Consider the following 21,078-nt stretch of genomic DNA (forward strand, 5'->3'; position numbering starts at 1 on the left):
TGAAGTCTGAGAGTAGCACAGACCTGTCAGAAAGCAGGCGACCCAGCGCCGAGGACATCACAGTGGCAATGGGTCATGTTGATGCCGTGGAACGGCGATTCTGGGCACGGGAGACAAGCACTGAGTGGTGGGACCGCATAGTGCTGCAGGTCTGGGATGAATCCCAGTGGCTGCGAAACTTTCGCATGCGGAAGGGAACTTTCCTGGAACTTTGTGAGTTGCTGTCCCCTGCCCTGAAGCGCAGTGACACCCGGTTGCGAGCTGCACTGAGTGTACAGAAGCGAGTGGCCATAGCCCTGTGGAAGCTTGCAACGCCAGACAGCTACCGGTCAGTCGCGAACCAGTTTGGGGTGGGCAAATCTACCGTGGGGGTTGTTGTGATGCAAGTAGCGAAGGCAATCGTTGATGTACTGCTGCCAAAGGTAGTGACCCTGGGAAACGTGGAGGCGATCATAGATGGCTTCGCAGCGATGGGATTCCCAAACTGCGGTGGGGCCATAGATGGAACTCACATCCCTATCCTGGCACCGGACCACCAGGCCACCCAGTACATTAACCGAAAGGGATACTTTTCCATGGTGCTGCAAGCACTGGTGGACCACAGGGGACGTTTTACCAACATCTACGTGGGATGGCCGGGCAAGGTTCATGACGCTCGTGTTTTCAGGAACTCTGGTCTGTTTAGACGGCTGCAACAAGGTATTTACTTCCCGGACCACAAAATAACTGTTGGGGATGTGGAGATGCCTATAGTCATCCTCGGGGACCCAGCCTACCCGCTAATGCCCTGGCTCATGAAGCCCTATACTGGCGCCCTGGACACTGAAAAAGAACTCTTCAACTACCGGCTGAGCAAGTGCAGAATGGTGGTGGAGTGTGCTTTTGGCCGTCTCAAGGGGAGATGGAGAAGCTTACTGACTCGCTGTGATCTCAGCGAAACCAATATCCCCATTGTTATAGCAGCTTGCTGTGTGCTCCACAATCTCTGTGAGAGCAAGGGGGAGACCTTTATGGCGGGGTGGGAGGTTGAGGAAAATAGCCTGGCTGGTGATTACTCACAGCCAGACAGCCGGGCGATTAGAAGAGACCAGCGGGAAGCGCTGTGCATCCGGGAGGCTTTGAAAGCAAAGTTCCTGAGTGAGCAGGGTAACCTGTGATTTTATAGTTTGTGTACTGAGAAGCTAAACCTGCCCCCGTTTCTTTACCCAGGTAATGTTGACTATCCTATCCAGTTACATACCCCCTTCACCCCCCCTCCAACACACGTGTCGAAATAAAAATAGTTCTACTTTGTTAAAGCACACCGTTTTCTTTAATACTGTTTTAGCGGGAATTTTTTAAAACTGGGACGCAGACTGTGGTGCGGGGCGGGTCTAGTGTTGTGATGCGAATGCAGCTTCTAAACTCAAGGATTGACAGGCTCCGCTGCGGTGGGATGCTTGTTTCAACGGAGCCTGTCACCCCTCCTGATCGGGACTGTGTGTATGGGAGGTCTATTTGACTTTGTGGCAGGGGGAGGACGGTTACAGATCCCATGCTGTGTGGCTCTGTGATCCTGTCTAAGGACCGGCGCTTAAGATCTGTAACTGCCCTCCCCCGCCACAAAGTCACAGAGCAACCCACCCCCCCCAACATTACATCAAAACAACCTCCCAGACTAACCGGGGCAACTAGTCACTGCATCACTGCACTGTGTATGTGCCCTGCTGCTGTGCCTGCCCCCGACTATGTACCCTGCCAAAGGAGACTGTCCTGTCCAATTTCCAACCCCCTTTCCCCTCCTCCTCCAAAAGAACATGATTGAAACAGTAGTTAACAGAAACGAATTTTTTATTATCAACTACACATGGCATTGGGAGGTGAAACTTGGACGTGGGCTTGTGTCAGGCGGGAAGGAAAGAACTTTTCAAATTTTGGGAAATGAGAGCCTTCTGCTACTAGAGCTCTCTGCAGGGGTGGAGTGAGAGTTAGCAGGGACTCTGCCGCCTCTCCTTCTTTGCACTTTGGGTGAGGTGGGTATGGGACTTGGTGGCGGGGGAGGGCGGTTAGAGATGGACTGCAGCGGGGCTCTGTCCTCCTGCCTCCGTTCCTGCAGAACATCCACAAGGCGCCGGAGCGTGTCCGTTTGCTCCCTCAGTAGTCCAAGCAGCGTTTGAGTCGCCTGCTGGTCTTCCTGCCGCCACCTCTCCTCCCGATCCATGTTGGCTTGGTGCATTCGGGTCAAGTTCTCCCGCCACTGGGTCTGCTGTGCTGCCTGGGCTTGGGAAGAGGCCATAAGCTCAGAGAACATGTCCTCCCGTGTCCTCTTCTTCCTACGCCTAATCCGCGCTAGCCTCTGGGAGTGTGATTCCAGGCTAGGTTGTGAGACAGTCGCAGACGGGGCTGTGGAAATGGGAAAAAGGGAGTGAATTCCTCTGAAAGATAAATGTAGTTGTGAACAAAGAACATAGTCTTTCTCTGTGAACAAGACCATGCACAGCACCTTTCACATGCGCACTCAGCACAAGGTCGAATTCTCGGCCTTCGCATTCTGTGCCTGGGGTCTTGAACAGCACATTTGAGAAGCGAGGCAGCACAACGGAATTTCTGTTGCAGGCAGACATGGTAAGCCGTACACTTGTGGCAGTTTAAAACTTTTATATTACCACTGGCCTCATTTCACATTTAAATCAATGTCAGTCCCTGCTGCCAGCAATCCGGCAAGCGGGAACTCTGCCCCTGTCCCACCCCCTCGCGGCTGTCCCCGGGAATGATCCCTTTCGGCTGCCCCTCTCCCGCCTCCACCGCGTGGCTGCAAACCAGCGGTGACAGTTCTGTAAAGGAACGGGAAAGCAGTCCCAACACTAACATTCCCCTACCTAATTAAAAGCAGGTCACCATGGCCGACATCACCCTGATGAGGATCTCCGAGAGCGACAAAGAGAGAATGCTCCGGGAAAGCCTCCAAAGACCAGGGCCGTATGCCGCCCTGCTGTGCAGAGCAATGATCCCCGAGTACCTGATAATCTCGTGGCGCGGCAACGTGTCGTACTTCGGAGGACCCAATAAGGCCGCTCTCCCCAAGAACCTCATGCAACGGCTTTCAAGTTACCTCCAGGAGAGCTTCATCGAGATGTCCCAGGAGGATTACTGCTCTATCCCCGCACATATAGACCGCATTTTACTGTAGCTGCAGTAGCAGGGAATACACAGTAGAGCGGCTTGTGCAGGACAATCACTGAAAACCGGACATTGCTAGATTTCTTTTCAAAACTTGCACTGCCCCTTACTAAACCGTTAAGCGCCTAGGGCACACTAATCATGAACAACCCATTCTTTTAATTGTTAATATTCCTGTTTTGTTAAAAATAAATGTTTAGATGTTTACAACACTTACTGGCTGATCCTTCACCAGATTCTGTGTCCGGGGTAATGGCTGGGGACGCTTCGTAGGGGATCTCTGTAAGGGTGATGAAGAGATCCTGGCTGTCGGGGAAATCAGCGTTGTGAGAGCTGCCAACTGCCTCGCCCTCCTCATCTCCTTCCTCATCTTCCCCGTCCCCTAACATGTCTGAGGAACCGGCCGTGGACAGTATCCCATCCTCAGAGTCCACGGTCACTGGTGGGGTAGTGGTGGCGGCAGCACCGAGGATGGAATGCAGTGCCTCGTAGAAACGGGATGTCTGGGGATGGGATCCGGAGCGTCCGTTTGCCTCTTTGGTCTTCTGGTAGCCTTGTCTCAGCTCCTTGATTTTCACGCGGCACTGCGTTGCATCCCGGCTGTATCCTCTCTCTGCCATGTCTTTAGAGATCTTCTCGTAGATCTTTGCATTCCTTCTTTTGGATCGCAGCTCGGAAAGCACGGACTCATCGCCCCACACAGCGATGAGATCCAAGACTTCACGATCAGTCCATGCTGGGGCTCTCTTTCTATTCCCAGACTGCACGGCCATCACTGCTGGAGAGCTCTGCATCGTTGCCAGTGCTGCTGTGCTCGCCACGATGTCCAGACAGGAAATGAGATTCAAACTGGCCAGACAGGAAAAGGAATTCAAATTCAAATTTTCCCGGGGCTTTTCCTGTGTGGCTGGTCAGAGCATCCGAGCTCGCACTGCTGTCCAGAGCGTCAACAGAGTGGTGCACTGTGGGATAGCTCCCGGAGCTATTAGCGTCGATTTCCATCCACACCTAGCCTAATTCGACATGGCCATGTCGAATTTAGCGCTACTCCCCTCGTCGGGGAGGAGTACAGAAGTCGAATTAAAGAGACCTCTATGTCGAACTAAATAGCATCGCAGTGTGGACGGGTGCAGGGTTAATTCGATTTAACGGCGCTAACTTCGACATAAACGCCTAGTGTAGACCAGGCCTAAGGTGCCACAAGCACTCCTGTTCTTTTTGCGGATACAGACTAACACGGCTGCTAGTCTGAAACCAGTGATCTTTTTGTTTGGTCAATTGCACTTCTAAAAGGAATAAGTAATAGATCTACCCCAGCCCAGCTTTTTCTGAGCAGTAGATTAGTCTCTGATTAATATATCTGAGGAAAAGTATGGAGCTAGAGGACATCACAAATATTTATTGGGAAATATTTCCCTCCACACACAAAAAAAAAGTGTGTGTGTGTGGGGGGGGGGGAGCAGGAGGGCATATAGGCTTCAGGAGGAACCCCTCAGTAAAAGCTCTCATTATCCTACTTCAGCTTTTCTGGATGCCTTCCATTAGGGACTTTAATTCATGTGTGAGGTATACTGCTCACAGAGAGTTTGAGTTAGCTGTGAGTTACTACTACACAGGAGTGTATTTCTTCCACAATTAAAACAAGTACCGTAGTTGCTTTGTAATTTCTTTGGTAGACTGTATTTACTGAAATAGCCTGGGGAGCAATATCCTTTGTGCCTATATAAATCTGACATTGCCTCTTTGTCCAAAAAGTTTAGTCAATTGAAAACTGTAGTAAAAAATGATGGTTAAATATATAGAATAACTGAAATTCAATGCAACAGTTCTGCATTCTATGCATATACAATATTTTGCCTTAGGATTATATTTTTCTATTTGTGCTATCTCAAATAATCTCTTTTTTCAAAACGTTGTGATACTTTTGGTTAAAAAACAAATGAACTTCCAAGTAACTTTGTTTGCAGATAAGGGATGTTTGAATAGAAAGAAGAAAGGGTAAACAACAAAATGATATGGGCTTTTATGAAAGGCTAAACTCCAAATGTCATATGCCCCTGCCAAAAAACAAACAAACAAAAAAAACAAAACGCAAAATTAAAAGTATTTATTGTCTTCTTCTGTTGCCCAGTTTCTGGATGTGGCTTTTGAACTAGTTTCTTGTATTATCTGATTCTAATTTTGTAATGATTATAAAAGTGTTAGGCTATTGGGAAGCAGAATATTGCTTCTGTCAGTGTAACAGAAATTAGCTGTGAATTTCAGTTCCTTTTAGGTACAAATATGGGCAGATTCGATCAGGTAAAAAACATAAGCACGTGCTTAACATTAAGCACCTAATTGTATGCTTAAAATTGAGCATGTGCTTACATGCTTTAGTAATTTTGGGCCATGATTATTTAGTAATATTCAGTCATTGTGTGTACATACTATTAGAGCTGGTCAAACAGGGAAAATTTTCATTACAAATCTACTCCCTTTTTTGGCTATTCAGTTTTTTAACTCATTCTGATTTTCCTTCATGATTAAGTATTCGCTAAAGTGGCCTGTTGGTTTATTTGCAAACTATCCATTCTGACAAGTTCCTGTTCATTCTTCATTGTGTGGTTGCCCAATAGTCACAGTGTATGGTTCCTGCTCTCTTATTGGATGATTGAAACATCAGTGAGAGTGAATTTAACCAGATCTGATATAGATATAGGGCATCTGCCACATTTTGCAAGCAAGTTAGTCTGAAATTCTAGCATATGGCAAAAACTAAGCATACAATCAGAAAGATCACTAAGAATAAATCTTAGTTGAGCAGAAATGCCAGACTGTAACTTTATAGATAACTTTGCTACCTTTCCTTCTTACTTATGATACACCAGTTCTTTCAGTTATAGAGTATAATAGAATAGAAAAGTGGGTTTTACATTCAAGAGGGGAAATAATGGAATCCTCTAGAAATATACAAATATAAATGTTTGGAATAACATGCAACCCAGGCCTGCAAATATTAATAATAGAGTTCTAACTTCCATGATGCTTTACTGTGATGCCTTATTCCCCAGGTCATGTTACCCATAGCTAAGGCTACGTTTTAGTCGGGTATTTTTAGTAAAAGTCATGGACAGGTCACAGGCAGTAGACAAAATTCACAGCCCGTGACCTGTCCATGACTTGTACTATATACCCCTGACTAAATCTTGGGGAGGGGGGCGGCCCGGGAGTGTCATGGGTACTTGGGGGGGGAGGGGTGTCCCAGGAGTGCTGTGGGTGCTCGAGGGGTGGGAGGGGACAGCCCGGGGCGCTGTGGCCGCTGGGAGGGTGGGTGGCAGCACACAGCCCAGGACCCGAGCTGTCACTGGGGGAGGGGGCAGCAGCATGCGGCCCAGGATCCGCACTGGTCCTGGGGGGCGCCGGCATGAAGCCCGGAACCAACACTGGTGCTAGGCTGGGTGGAGATTGGCGGGGCTGGCAACCTGCAGAGGCCCTGGACCTCATGTCCCAATAGGAGCTGAGGGATCTCGCCACTTCCGGGGAGCGCCCCCACCCTCCTCAAGGTAAGCGCTGCCTAGAGCCCTCACTGCCTCCCGCACCTCAATCCCCAGCCCTGAGCCCCTCTCCCAAACTCCTGCTGGGGAGGGGTGGTGGCCCGAGGCTGCACCAGCTGCTGCAGAATTCACGGAGGTCACGGAAAGTCACAGAATCCGTTACTTCTGTGACCTCCATGACAAACTCACAGCCTTACCCATAGTCTATTCATATGGCTTCCTAAATACACCTCTACCCCGATATAACACTGTCCTCGGGAGCCAAAAAATCTTACCGCATTATAGGTGAAACCGTGTTATATCGAACTTGCTTTGATCCACTGGAGTGCGCAGCCTCCCCCCTCCCCGGAGCGCTGCTTTACCACGTTATATCCGAATTTGTGTTATATCGGGTTGCGTTATATCGGGGTAGAGGTGTACTCAGCATATCAGTGATGTAGGTGAAACATACCTAGAGTGGTTTTCCTGGAAAGTTGAAATATTACCTTCAAAAATGTGTAACTTTTCTTTCTAATTAGCAGAAGATTCAAGTTCTTGACTCCTGGTTCAAAACTTGCCTTGGCTGATTATTATTCAACAGCTAATAAGTTAGCCAAACATTGTTGTGAAGTGATAAATAATGTTTTTGATGTAAAAAAAAGTTGAGCTTAAGAAATATTTAAAAAAAAAATTTCAACATTTTAAATGGTGGGTTTTTCTATGGTAGTTTTAAAAGCTGCAATTCTTAAAGTATAGTTGAAAGAACCATATTTTTTAGTAACTTCAAATGCGGTACATTGTGAATTAAAAAAGTAAAACTTTTTTAACAAAATATACATCACACAGAATAATTAGACTGAATGCCCAATTGCAAAATTTGGTGTTGAAAGCTAAACTTATGCTACATTTTTTCTGGAATCAGAATACTGATGGTTTCTCTGAACCTGGCAAAAACAAACTGCATTCATGTTTTATTAAACACAAGTTTCATTACACTAGCTTTGTTGTCTGAGAAGTAATTTATATTTCCATCTGTAAGTACTTAGTTATAAAATTCTGCAGATAATTTCCAGTTGTCAGTAATTTTATACTAAAACTTTCCCCAATATATTCTAGAAATTTGTACATGGATTAAACATGTTTTAAATATCAGTCTCTGTTGATTTACAAGATTTGTAGCACAGTATTTTTATGAGATTTGCTAAATTGTTTTCTGCCAACCTACTTTATTTTTGGCACCCTCTATATACCCCTTTTGCAATTTTAGATTTCTTCACATTTCTACTGTACTGTTTATTTACAGTTTCCAGCTGAAGAATAGATTCCATTCACTGGATAAAGAACATAAACACAAGTTTTAAATGAGAAATACAAGGTGGTAGTGCAAACAAAGGGCAGACTCCTGCTCCCATCTGAACTCAGTTTGGCCATTAACTTATGGCAGCAACACTGGGTTTTGGTGTTGTGTCAAGAAAGTTGTGTCAAGAAAGTTGTGTCAAGAAACTGAACAAAAATAAACGTATACAGAAATAAGAAACTCTGGCGTAGAGCAAATAGCTGAGGCACAAAGACCCGGAAACAATTCAGAATAATGCAGAATACCCGGCAGGAGAAACAGAAGATAAGGATGTTCTGCCTAAAGGAAAATGATGGAACAGTAGTTACAGATAGACAAGACATCTATAGCTGGCTAGTAGATAGAAGATAGATATTTATTTAAAATCAGAAAAGCCAGTATCCTGAAGCATCCAGAAGTCATAATAAGTAGGGGAGCGCAGCAAAATTTAAGATGTGGGTTCTCTGAGCAAGCTCAAAGTGATCCTGGGGAATGTAGAATGTGTCACCTCTTATGCTGCTTCAGAAAGCATATGATGCTGGTAGCAGTACTTTAGCAGGCAGCCAGACTGTACTCTGTCTACCCTTTCTAACTGGCAGATTACATTCCCTAATGCTTTAGTACACCTGTGTAATTTTAATACTGCTGTATACCTGTGACTAAAGAGCAGGTTAGGAATATATCCTACTTTGCTGTTGTATGTGTCATTGATGGATTGTAGGGTGAAAGAGGCTTTCTATGCCATCTTTCCCCTCACCCCTTCTTCACCCATGCAATGCAAAGGATGCAGAAAGCACAGTATCCAAGGGCATTGTAAAATTCTTTAGAACATACATCAAAACAAAGCATCCCCGAGAACAGTGTTATTGTAGATGTGTTCACATAAAACAAATGACGAAAGAGACCAGAGGAACAACAAACTTCTCATGTTACTGCCTGTGTCAATAAAAGTCTTGTCTCTCTGTGTCAATAACAGTTTTTTGTGTGAGGTTTTGTGAGCTGAGCGATTTTTTTGCACTGAACTGCAGTAAGTCAAGCACTGTGGGTATGAATTCTTACCAATTGATAAACAATTTTCTAATCGAAGTGTTATCATGATAATCCACCTTCGTATGTTAAATCAGTTATACTTGGAAAATGGCTAACTGGAATTTGCAGCTATCCATTATATTCATGAGGCTAAATTCTGGAACTCTGCTTCGTGGCTCAAAATCAGATACACTAATGCCGTGAGTCAGCGTATCACCCCATCCTAACAACTTTATTCAGGTTATTGCTAATCTGAGCAGGAATATTCTGCACTGGGTTCAGTGTCAGGTCAAGGGGTCAACATAAACATACAGAACATTTCCCTCTGGCAGTTAAGTCCTTGCCATGGGGTTGTGGTACTTGGCTTCTGTTGCATATTTCTCAGCTTGGGCACATGTTTTTACTGCGACTTGTCCCAGTGCCCTATCGGTATTTAGCACACAGACTTCAAGGATGTTTTTAATGGCATCAGTCAACTCTTTAAAAATATCCTTCATCCAGCTCCACAATAATAAGTATTTAAAGCCAAAATATAAAGAAAAATGTTCACATTTGGGAGTCAGAGAGGTTCTACTACAAAGCTCTTCACACTTCATCTTAAGGATTCCCAACAAAATAGAGCCATAGGAAAACAGTGGCTAAACTCTCTGAGATCCAGAGATGATATCAACCTGCTCATTCAGTAGAATTACAAAACATTTCCAAATGGAAATTGGGACTGAATGCCACCTGTGCCGAATGAAGACCATATTCACTGTCACCCAGCTACAGAGAGACCTCTGGGATTGTAAATAGTAACTCTCTTGGAAGTCTGGAGGATAAAGAAGTGGAATATATCTACATTGGATAGCTACTTTGGTGCAACAAATTTAGAAAAAATCTCAAGAGACGTAACAGTGTAGTACCACAGCCCAAAAGATTAAGGCTGGAATTTTCAAAGGACCTGACTCCCACTGAATTTCAATGTGGTTTCGGCACCTAGATCCCTGAGGCTTCTTCTAAAATCTCAGCCTACTGACATTGTAAAACTCAGTCTTTCACTTAATATGAAAAATGTCTATACTTGGTATATGCTTCTGGTAAAAGAATATAGCTCAGACACGTGGACTCTAGAGAAGAAAATGGTACACACTCATCAATGCATGGTAGAGAGATTGAAATAAATAAAATAGAACAATAAGGGATGTGTAAAACCAATAGTGAAACATTGGAGACTTCTGCAGAAAACAGGTGAAGTAGGATGGAAAAAGTAAAAGGATAGACTCCAATTGTGCAACAAATATAAACAGAGAGATCCTTGTACAGTAAAAGGTCTCTCTTCAAAAGAAGTGATCATAAATTCCTGGCAAACATTTGTCATGGTCATGAAAAACTTTCCGGAATAAACAGTTGCTGCTCCTTTCCGTAAAGGCAGCATATAAATGCTGCTCTTAAAATCAACATCATAGGATAACTGTTCATGTCTGATTAGAGGTTATAAACCCTCCAGGGCACAGATTATCTCTTTATTTGTGTTTGTACAGTGCCCAACAACACAATGGGCCTTGATCTTGATGAGCTTTGGGCACTACCATAATATAAACGTTTGCTTCTAACTTAATAGCAATGGGGGGAAATAGTCATTTTTCTTATTTAGGCACTGATCCTGCACCATTACTCACATGAAGCTGTTTTTCAGACAGATGTAACGGGCTGGCAATGTTTGCCTGAAACACCCCACACTGGGAAGAGGGGAAAGTGGGTTTTGCTAAATCATCAGTGCATGTAGTTGTCACCCAATTTGGACATAAGGGAGATAGAAGTATCACTCAAGAAGCGTAAGAGTTCCTGACAGACAGGTCATAAGAGACTGACCCTAGAAACAGCCAGTCAGGGCAATTGGCCTTAGACTTCAGTATAGCAGTCACAGCACAGCCAAGCTTGGGAAGAGGATGGCAATTCTTCCTTGTCTCTACAAATGCAAAAAAGGTCTAAAGAATTTAAGGGTTTTACCTTAAAGTCGTGATTATCGAATAGTGGGGCATGCCTACTCACGGGGGTGTGGAGGAACATTTGGGGCCAGCCCCCACTGAGGGAGCACCACACTTCCAGCCCCGCTTCTCCCCCCGACCAGCTCTTCCTCCAACCCCGTTCAGCCTCCATTCCAGCTTCAGGCCCGGCTCTGCCCTCACTGCTTCTCTGTCCCCAGACCAGCTCTGCCTCTAGCCCCAGCTCCTCCCCCATTCCCCATTCTGCCCCCAACTCCACCACTAAATGGAGTAATGGAGGAAGGGGCATGGACAGAGTCTGTTATTGGTAAGGGGGGCCTGACTGCCTTAAAAGGTCCATCAGTGGTTATTAGCCAGAATGGTCAGGGATTCAGCCTCAGACTCTAGGCAACCTCTCACTAGGATGGAGGATGGATCAATAGATAAACCTCTCACAACAGAGGATGGATCAATAGATAAATTGCCCTTTTCTGTTCATTGCCTCTGAGGCATCTGGCACTGGCCACTATCAGAAGAGAGGGTATTGGGCCAGATAGACCATTGGTCTGTCCCATTATGGCCATTCTTGTGGTCTTATGTTCTTACCTCTTCCACCCCATTCTTAAATTGCCATCCACATTGCAAAGATCCAAAATGGACCCTTTCCATGTGTCTAAAAGGTGAGTTAGTAGTTACTGATTGCAAGATCTCAGAATCTTTCATTATTACCAATGCTTCCCTGGCAGCCTTGGTTTCCTGCTTATCCATTCGGTGAGCTTGTGGTGTAACCAGCTCGATCAGTAATTAAGTGGGAGTGGGGGGAGGATATTGTAGTAGGAATGTATAGCTGTGGCAAATTAACAGTTCTAAATTACCTATAAACCTTTGTACTCGGACACAGACATTGTCAGCAGCGACAATAAGGCCACTTTGGTCACATAGGGCAGCCCTAAAGCTGGTGTAAATGGCCAGTTAGGGATTTTCTCATTATAGGGGTATCTCTGGATGGCAGAGAGCCAGCCCTACTCTTCTCCTTTCAGCCCTCAGCACAGTGGGTGTGCGGGGACTGTGTCAGAGAGGACGAGGGTATAGTCAGAGCACACTGTTCTCTGGAGATTCCTGGCTGCCACAATGGTGCTTTTGAGCCAGCACAGGCAGCTGTAAGATGCAGTTTTCCTGAAGCTGCTCTAACTCACATTGGGAGCTGAATGCACAGTTCCTTGCCAGTTCTTTTTAGGTGAAAAATCATCCCTATTGTAAACACATGGAACTCTATTGACTTCAATAGAATTATACCTGCTTACACTAGGGCCAAATTTCCCTATTTACTTTTAGAGTTCAAAGGGCAGAGATTTTCACCATAGATTATGAGAAAATTGACACCTAAATATGCAACAGATGCAAAATCACATCTTGGGATGGGTACCATATGTTATACATGCGGATCTACCCCCAGACTTCTTCAAATTCATTTTCAGCTTCCCGATGATCTACATCTGTGAGTTGCTGGCAGGATAGTTGGTGATAGTACAGGTCACAGTTTACAAGCTAACTTTCCACTTTGTTCCCTAAAGTGAGTTTATTAACTTAATCTGCAAAGGTGTTATTGAAATAATGAGAAAAACACTTGGAAACAATGTTGTTTCCTCCTTGAGGTTTGATTTATGCCCACTTTTAAGATGTACAAAATGTATATTCAGAAATAAACGTATATAGTGATAATATGAGGCACAGCTACACTTTGTAGGCATCCTACAATTTAAACAAAACATCGTTGTGTCTTTGAACGCGCGTCCCTATGTATTTTACTCCAGTCCTCCATGGGATGAGTGTTTCCTCCCAAGAAATAAGACAATTTTAGAACTAGTTTTCACAATGGGAAAACAAAAGTTATTTAGCACAGGTGTTTTTGTAGTGGTGATGCAGGGGGAGGATATATAATCCTGAAACTTGTATATCCACCTATTTACTGTGGAGCTGTGGGATGCAATATAAAACATAGTAAAGTTGTCTGTCTCAAGGAATTCTAAAAAAAACCCTCCCCATTTTATCTGTGCTTCCTTGTTCATGTAGGTATGTTTCTCTGTTTCTGTATTTATGGAGCGGGTGAACATCTTTTCTGCTCAAAGTCTGTAAAATTAAAGAAGGCTGCTGACATGCAAAGACCTTGTGTGAAACGCTGGCCCCACTGAAATAAGTAAACTTCCATTGATTTCAGTGAGGCCAGGATGTCTTCATTTGCGTATGAGTGATTGGTATTCTAAGAGGATTTTCAAAATGGGAGCTGCAAAGATAGCATGGTAAAACTATAAAAAATAAAGAGGAAAAAAAAGAAACAGATGAGCAAAATTTCTAACAATATAGACTTAAGCATGCTCATATGTCTGTGCAGAATTAAGGCCTAGGACAACGTGTAACGCCAACCATGTGCATAAGCCTTTCCCACGATCACGGCCTTAAAGAGGAATGGGGGAATCTATTTTTCAGTATATTGTTTTCCCTTGGGTAAAAGTCCTATAGAATTTAGTCAAACTGTTCTACAGAATTTTTAAACCAACCTAAAGAATTCTAGAGGAGGGATACAAATCTTTATTACATTCCATAGGATTTTAGAGACTTTACTTTTCATCCCTATTAGCTTCTATAGATATTTTCCAAAAAGTACTTACAAGCATTTGTCATTTTTTTCAGGATTCTAATTTTACCTTTTTACAGCAGATGCCTAAAGCGTTCAGGAAGCTCTGTTTTAGGTGTTCGTGTTGAGGTTGCCAATTGTCCTGAATTCCAAGGAAATATCCCATGTCCTGACTTGATCGTGTTCGAATGCCAGACTGTCCCTATTTTATTGCAAAGTCATTTTTCCCCATTAAACTAATAACAAAATTATGATCAGTTATGTCGTGGCTTTGCACACATTGCAAAATACATAGGGTGAGCAGTGTTCCATAGGCAGATCATGTGGCAATCCTGCAAGGGACTCTACATAGTGAGTGGTCCCCTACATAAACACAGAGGTCCATTGACCTTACCAGGGTTCCAAATAGGTATAGAGGTCCACCATCAGAGAACTCCTTGCAGGATTGGGGCCTAGGGCATCAAGCTTCTCCCAGCAGTTTCCTTCTTTAGTGTTGTCAAATCTTGTGATAATTTGATGCTTTTCTCAAAGCCCCAGCTCCTGGAGTCAAGAGATTCCAACAGATTTTTTAAAAAGTAAGTTTCAAGCTGCTAATTGCAAGTAAGTTTTCAAGTTGCTAATTACAGAGAAAAGCTTGGAAACATGATCTGAGTGCAATGTGAAGGCTCAAAAGCCAGAAGGCAAATAAAAAGAATGCAAATTTTACAATCTCATGATTTTCAAACGCTTGGGGTTGCCGATTCTTTTGCTCCCTCCTGCTGGACTTTTCTTTTCCTTTTGAGCCAGTAATTGTGGAGGCTCCCCCTCCCATATCCTCTTCCACCTTACTTCCCAGTGAGCTCTCCTCACTTGGTTATCAGTGTGCAGGGATAAAAGTGAGCAGAATTCCATGCCTGGTTCCATAGTATGCTCATCTGCAAGCACTTCCCATTTTGAAGGGGAAGAAACTCAATGCATTTGCAAGGCGTCATGGGTGGTGTTTCAAAGCGTGCACAGGAAGCAAGCAAAGCAGGAGATGCTTGTTTGAGGCAGAAGCAGGTTTCTGGAATCAAGCTCCTTGAAATCACAGCAGTGCAAGACCGACAACAGATAAGCATCAGACAACTAACTCAATCTTTATATGTTTTTAATTTAAAAGCAAAGTCCTGGCAAAAAAAAAAAGGCGGGGGGGGGGGAGAATAGAGAGAGACAAACCAGCATAGGGGGGAAAGGAGGAAACAATTGAAATTGAGTGATCAGTTACTAGCCATAAATGTAATGATTTACATATTTAGGATTTTTAATGTCTTTTACTTACAAATAAATTTGCTTTTTTTTGCTGATGTTGAGTACATTATTTTTTAAAAATTAATGTGACTCTTAATATGACTCAACTCAGTATATATCATTTTCTGTCCTTTGAACCAGAGTCCAATTATGCAAATAAAGAGAGATGGTTTCTTATCTTTAACAAACTTTAAAACAAATTACATTTTGTTCTCTTTTTCTTGAATTCTTTCACTTTCTTCTCCATTGGCCTGAGGATTGACAAACCTAGTCCACAGCATGGGAGAAGCACAATCTTGAGCTCAGATTTTGGCAGGCATATATTCTGTTTCTGCTTTGAGATCTTAAATGATTTTTTATAGATTTTTTTTTTGCAGTGAACATTAATGTTTATGCAGCTGATTTTCTATCACAAAGCTGGAAACTTGCATATACCAACCTGGGGCTTCCAACATGGACCATGCATTTTCCCAGATACCAGGAGATTCAAATTATCCCTAGGGTTTGATGGTACTTCAGCTGACTTGGCTGATAGGGTATTACAATCCTGGCCTGTCCTTACCCTATTCTTTGCCAACAAACTACAGGGAGACCATATTGCATTTTCTCCTCTTGATGTGCATGTGTAACCCCTATTAACACTAATGGGAATGACGTGCAAAAAGTGGATATAGGCTCAACTCCACATTTCCAGCTCAGAATTTAAATATTCATCTCAGTTTCAAACAAGTAACCTAACTTTCCAAAGGACATCGTATCAGAAAACAGCTGCTTACGATGAGCAGCACTCTCAGGATGTCATTTCCTATAGCACACTCGGTTATCCTGTTGGATTAGAAGTGGATTTTGGCTGCAGTTTAGCTCCAGTTTATTCCAACTTGCGAAAAGTGGATTTCCTGATCTCAGCTAGATTGTATGGTTTGTGACGCAGCGGGATTACACATGGGCTGCTGTGAAATGTGAAATCAGAGCAGCGCTAGACCTCCCCTGAGAAACACAGGCTATAAATTGTAAAACCTTTAAATGAAGGGCTAGAAGAAAAAGGGTTGCCTTAGGTTAGGGTTAATTGGTTTGGGTACAAAGAGTTTTATATCCATAACTTACTGTCTGTCTGTCTATCCTCTTCCTGATTTTTCTAATGTTATTTTGCTTCAGGGCAAATTTGTATTTGTTTTTGCTGACAATGATAGGGTTGAAGTTGAACTGTTTGCAGCTGCTGTGAACTTGAACGTACTCAATATCTACCAGATTTCTCTTATCCTTGAATGCTTCAGTTTCAGCTACTCCTAAATAATGTGTCTTTAAAATGTTCGTTTTGCCCCTTTCCCTGCCTTATTTGTTAATATTTTCCATTTCAAAGAGAATTGCTTTTGTTTTCATTTTGATAAGATGAGTTGCTTAATGGATTTGAAACAAAGAGCAAGCCATCCAATTTTTTTTCTAGTAAAAGGGATATTTGAACTACAGAATAGAGCCTGAAATCTTTAACAAACAGTTAAACCAAACTGGTGTTGATCACAAATAAGATTTAGAGTTAGATCCTCTGTGTAGGGTGACCAGATGTCCCGATTTATAGGGACAGTCCCGATTTTGGGGGGCTTTTTCTTATATTAGCACCTATTACCCCCCACTTCTGTCCCGATTTTTCACACTTGCTGTCTGGTCACCCTACCTCTGTAGCGCTGTCATCTTCCATGAGTTGATGCTAATTACACCAGAGGAGGTTCTGGCCCCATAGAGTGCAGATGATTTAATATTTGTAGATTCTTTTCATAGTGTTTTCTGAGCTGAACAATTGAACTGAATCCTTTGTATTTCTGCAGAATTTTATTCCCTTTCTGAAGAAAAACTGTGGCCTCTGACTGGTCAGTTCAGGCTACTCAAGCTTGCTCAGAAACTTGAGCTCTTCTGTGTAAATTAGCAGGATATCCCACAGCATTTAAATCAAATGGTGCCAAAAGGGGTCAGATGATCCCATTCAACATTTTAACGGCAGTGTAATAATTTGCTAAAAGCAACGCACCAAAACATGCTGACAGTTGGAAAATGTCACCACAGGGGCAGAAGCCACTTAAGAGACCATCACCTTATACAGTGGCCAGATTCATCCCTGGCATAACTCTGTTTGAGGTCAGAGTCCACTGAAGTTACACCAAGGATGAAATTGGCCCGACAGTCCTGTTAAAATTGTAAAGCATAACTGAAGACAGCATCCCATAAAATTGAAGCATATTTTATACCCTGAGTCTAATATTCCCATTTTATTGCACTTTGGGCTGGTTTCTGGTCTCACTTATGCCTATGTAATTCACTAGTGTCACTCCTGCTTAACACTGATGTGAGTGAGATCAGAAACTGGCCCCAAATGCCTTGGAGTGGCTGGGCAAAGAGCCTGGGGCAAGGAACTAGTGGGATGGAGAGAGACTAGGACTAGCTGGCGAGCAGGCTGAGGAGGGCGACTCAAACGAGATTGCACAGGCAATATTTGTTCTGGCATTTCCTAATTTCAATCTTATCTTAATTTTTTGTATGCACTATGTTTTTAAAGATAATTTGGCCTTTATGCGTCTTTAAAAAAGTGTAAGTGAAATTATGCAAGGCACAGAAAAGCAGCACACAGTTTTAGAAAGATGAGACAATAAGCAGGGAAATGCCACTTTCTGGATCCCTCCCAGTTGTGTTTATTAAATATTGCAGTGTCTGTATTCTTTCATATTTTCTGCAGTAGATTGGTTCATAAATACTCCCACTTACTTTGTCTGCAGTTAGATAGTTTTGTTTGATTAGATGAACTTGGCAGGCGTACAGACACAAGAATACAGCGTAGCAATAAAATGGACAGCACAGGGGCTGTTGAGTTTGCAAACATTTAATTTAAAACATTTATATGCTCACAACCAGTAAATTAAATTTATAAAACATATGTGTACAAAGTGCTTGTAGTCCATGGGTTGTACTATATAGTAACTGACAACATTTGAGAAAATGCGGTCTCCTTTATTTCACATAATTAACAAGATTAATAATTGAACTTCTGTAGAACCCCAAAGGGCTTTACAAGCATTCCTAAATTCAGCTTCACAAAACATTGATTCTTACAAGTACTATTATTAATCCCAATTTAGTAGTAGGCAGACTGAGGCATGAAGAACTTGATTTGCCCAAATCTTCTGGCAAAAGAGGGAATAGAATCTAATACATCCATTTGCAATTGGTGGAGTATCCATGTAATTAATACAATCCTGGCCAATATCTCAGCGATTGAAATGGGGACCTCCACAAGTAAAAGCATGAGTCTATGCAGCTTGAGCAAGAGACCTAGCTTGTGTATGGAGTGCTGTAATAAATTCACATCCTCTGTAGATCAGGCACAGAAAGGAACACGCAACACTGGCCATCAAACTTCTTTAAAAAACAACAACAAAAAACCTCACTCCCATTGCCAATGTAGACAGTCCCAACAGAGACCACAGCTGGAAACTCTCAAGACTGAGGAACAGTGAAGAACCTTGAGTGCCATTATTCAGGCTCTCGTTTACAACAGTAGGGATTTGCCATAGACTTCAACAGGAACAAGACCAGGATCCAGATCATTAGGTGCCTCAATGGAGTTAGGTATCTAAATAACTTTGAGGATCTGTTTCAAGCCTCCTGCATCAAAATATACAACTTAATACTCTAGATCTCTCACCTGGCAGAAGTACTAAATTCACGTTAAAAAAAAAAAAAAGTAGCTTCTTCTATGGAGACTGGCAATTGCATCTTAGGCCTTAGAAATGTTCAGTTGGCTCTTAAGTATTCAATAATTAACAGCGCTAACATAGTGGTTGAATTGAAACATTTGCGTCTGTGAGAGCCTGACCCAAAGCACATTAAAGTCAGTGGAAACACTTCCATTGATTTGACTGGACTTTGGATCAGAGCCTAAATAATCACCTGAGAACCAGTTTACTAGATGGTTTTGCCTCTGCATACTGAAATAATTGCAATTAATAGTTTAGCTTAATCAGATGTCAGTTATTGTCATGTTCTGGGGTTCAGTTCAGACCAGTCAGAAGTTGTCACTGCTTTTCCTATAACACTTAGCTATCTTAGCTGCTTTGCTGCTGCGGCTCACAGCCCAGACACCAACAGCCAGTAGACTCGCGTGAAGTTCCCTGAGTGTCTCTGTGCTGTGCAGCTCTGGTTGAGCACTCTGACCCCAGTAGCCTGCCTACAATACAGATGTCCCACCCTGGTCTGCACCTGCCTTGGTTACTACGTGCAGAGTCACCCCAACACATCCCCAGTCCCAAATTTCCCCAAAACCATCTGCCCTGAAGTGTCCAGTCTCTCCTGGAACACTCAGGGAAGTAACAAGGTTTGTTGCTCCTTTAAAGAGACAAAAGCACAGCATATTGCGTTAATGGAGTTAACAATCACTTCAGTTCAGACACAGCACTGGGATGGTTTAGATAAAAAGTAGAACAAGCTTGTTAACAAAAAGAGAGAGGTTTTACGTGTGTTCAAGTATAAGGGCTGACTTTCCCTCTGTTAGGACCTTTCCACCAAAGTACAAGGTGCTGCTTTCCCTTGTCTTCCCAGGTGAAAGATCTTGGCTTGAGCAGGTTTCTCATGTATAATCAGTTCCCAAAGAGGAGTTGAAGGACCCATCTTTCATAGCTTGCAAGGGCTCTGGCCCCTTGTGTTTCCCCAGTGATGGATGCCAAGATGGCTTCTCTCTCCTTATATCTTCCCAAACTCACTGTTTTGTTCCCAGTCTCAGGATGACCTCATGCTGTTCTTCCCTTCCCATGGACCTCCTGTTTCCCTGCTGATTCATATGTAAATGAGGCTTCTGGTGTTTTTGGTCACACCTTGCTCAGTTTCATTGGAAACAGGTAGAGAGCTGCAGTCCATCCTGTTTGGAAGCAAATCTGTTTCTCCCTTTGGTCACAGACTTTAAATCATAATATCAGTGAGTATTCATAATTCCTCGTGTAGTGTTAATACATACATTTCTCAGTGATTTTAATCATGTCATTTGCTTTCAGAAAAGACCTTACTTGATACACTTTTCTAATACAGTAATATTATATACAATCAGTTGATTCAATTACTTATCATTTGAGGTTCAGATCCCATCTTTAACGCAGTAAACCATTGAAATGTATTCTCAGATAAAGTTCCTTTTCACCTTCTGGGAAGAGACTCCATATGGTCTGGTGAAGACTTCATGCTGGTTCCTTTCCCACTGGTGATAGTTGAGTCGTTACCTTCTCCCCTTGTTAACTTGATGGCTGTGTTTACCTTTTATGTAAATGTATCTTCATTGTCTCTGCCTGACAACCAGGTGGGTCAGATAAACAAATATACATGCCTTGTCTAGGGCAGACTGGCTTATGCACTGCTTGTCAAACACATTTTAAGAACATAATTCTAGCACATATCCATAAGTCTTTGTACACACCCTGTATATACCTCACTCAGGACTATTAATGATCAGTGAGCTATTAGTTTTCCAATAAGCTATTATATGCCATCTTTTGAGAATAAAAATCATGACAACAGTGAACACTGGTGTAGTGAGTACTTTTTGGGAAAGGAGGAGCCTGTACAGGAAGCAAGCAACCAAATGGAATCAGATTGCTGGCATGTACAATTTAAAAGGTCATAGAGGAGTTTTTAAACTAAGGGCTGGGGAAGCCAACAAATGTGGAGGAACACATGATTCAGACACGCACATCCCTTAGGGGAGGATTTATTAAAGGGGATACACTATATCCTAGAAAAGAGAAGAGGATAGAAGTTGATATAATAAAGGTAGGAACTGAAGAGAAATAGTCAAATGTAGAAGACTCCTATTCATTTACATCACTTGAAGGCAGACAACACAATATTCAAAAACGTTATAAGTGTTTGTATACAAATGCAAAAAGTCTAAATACTAAGATGGGTGATCTTGAATGCCTGGTATTAAATGATTATATTGGTATAATAGGCATCACATAAACTTGGTGGAGGAGTAGCACTGTATGTGAAAGAAAGCATAGAGTCAAATATTGTAAAAATCTTAACTATCAAATAGTACCATTGAATCTCTATGGATAGAAATCCATGTTTGAATAACGTGTATAGCAGTAGATACAATATGATGAGGTCTAAATTAGCTGTGACCAGTCGAGATCTTGG

At 42.8% G+C, this 21,078-nt stretch overlaps 1 protein-coding gene and 1 long non-coding RNA gene across 3 annotated transcripts in view; one reads left to right on the plus strand and one right to left on the minus strand.

The window, feature by feature from the left end:
* LOC135975604 (uncharacterized) overlaps window positions 1-21,078 on the plus strand; it is a 374,283-nt gene that overhangs the window by 246,814 nt on the left and 106,391 nt on the right. The window lies entirely within an intron of this gene.
* LOC135975603 (uncharacterized) lies at window positions 1,813-4,348 on the minus strand. The gene is made up of 2 exons (XM_065567068.1): window positions 3,377-4,348; window positions 1,813-2,382 (listed from the first exon to the last, which is right to left on the minus strand). Exons 1-2 carry the CDS (start codon window positions 3,951-3,953, stop codon window positions 1,907-1,909), a joined length of 1,053 nt encoding a protein of 350 aa, XP_065423140.1. The 5' UTR covers window positions 3,954-4,348; the 3' UTR covers window positions 1,813-1,906.

Source organism: Chrysemys picta, chromosome 14 (genome assembly GCF_011386835.1).
Source record: "Chrysemys picta bellii isolate R12L10 chromosome 14, ASM1138683v2, whole genome shotgun sequence".
NCBI lineage: Eukaryota > Metazoa > Chordata > Testudines > Emydidae > Chrysemys > Chrysemys picta.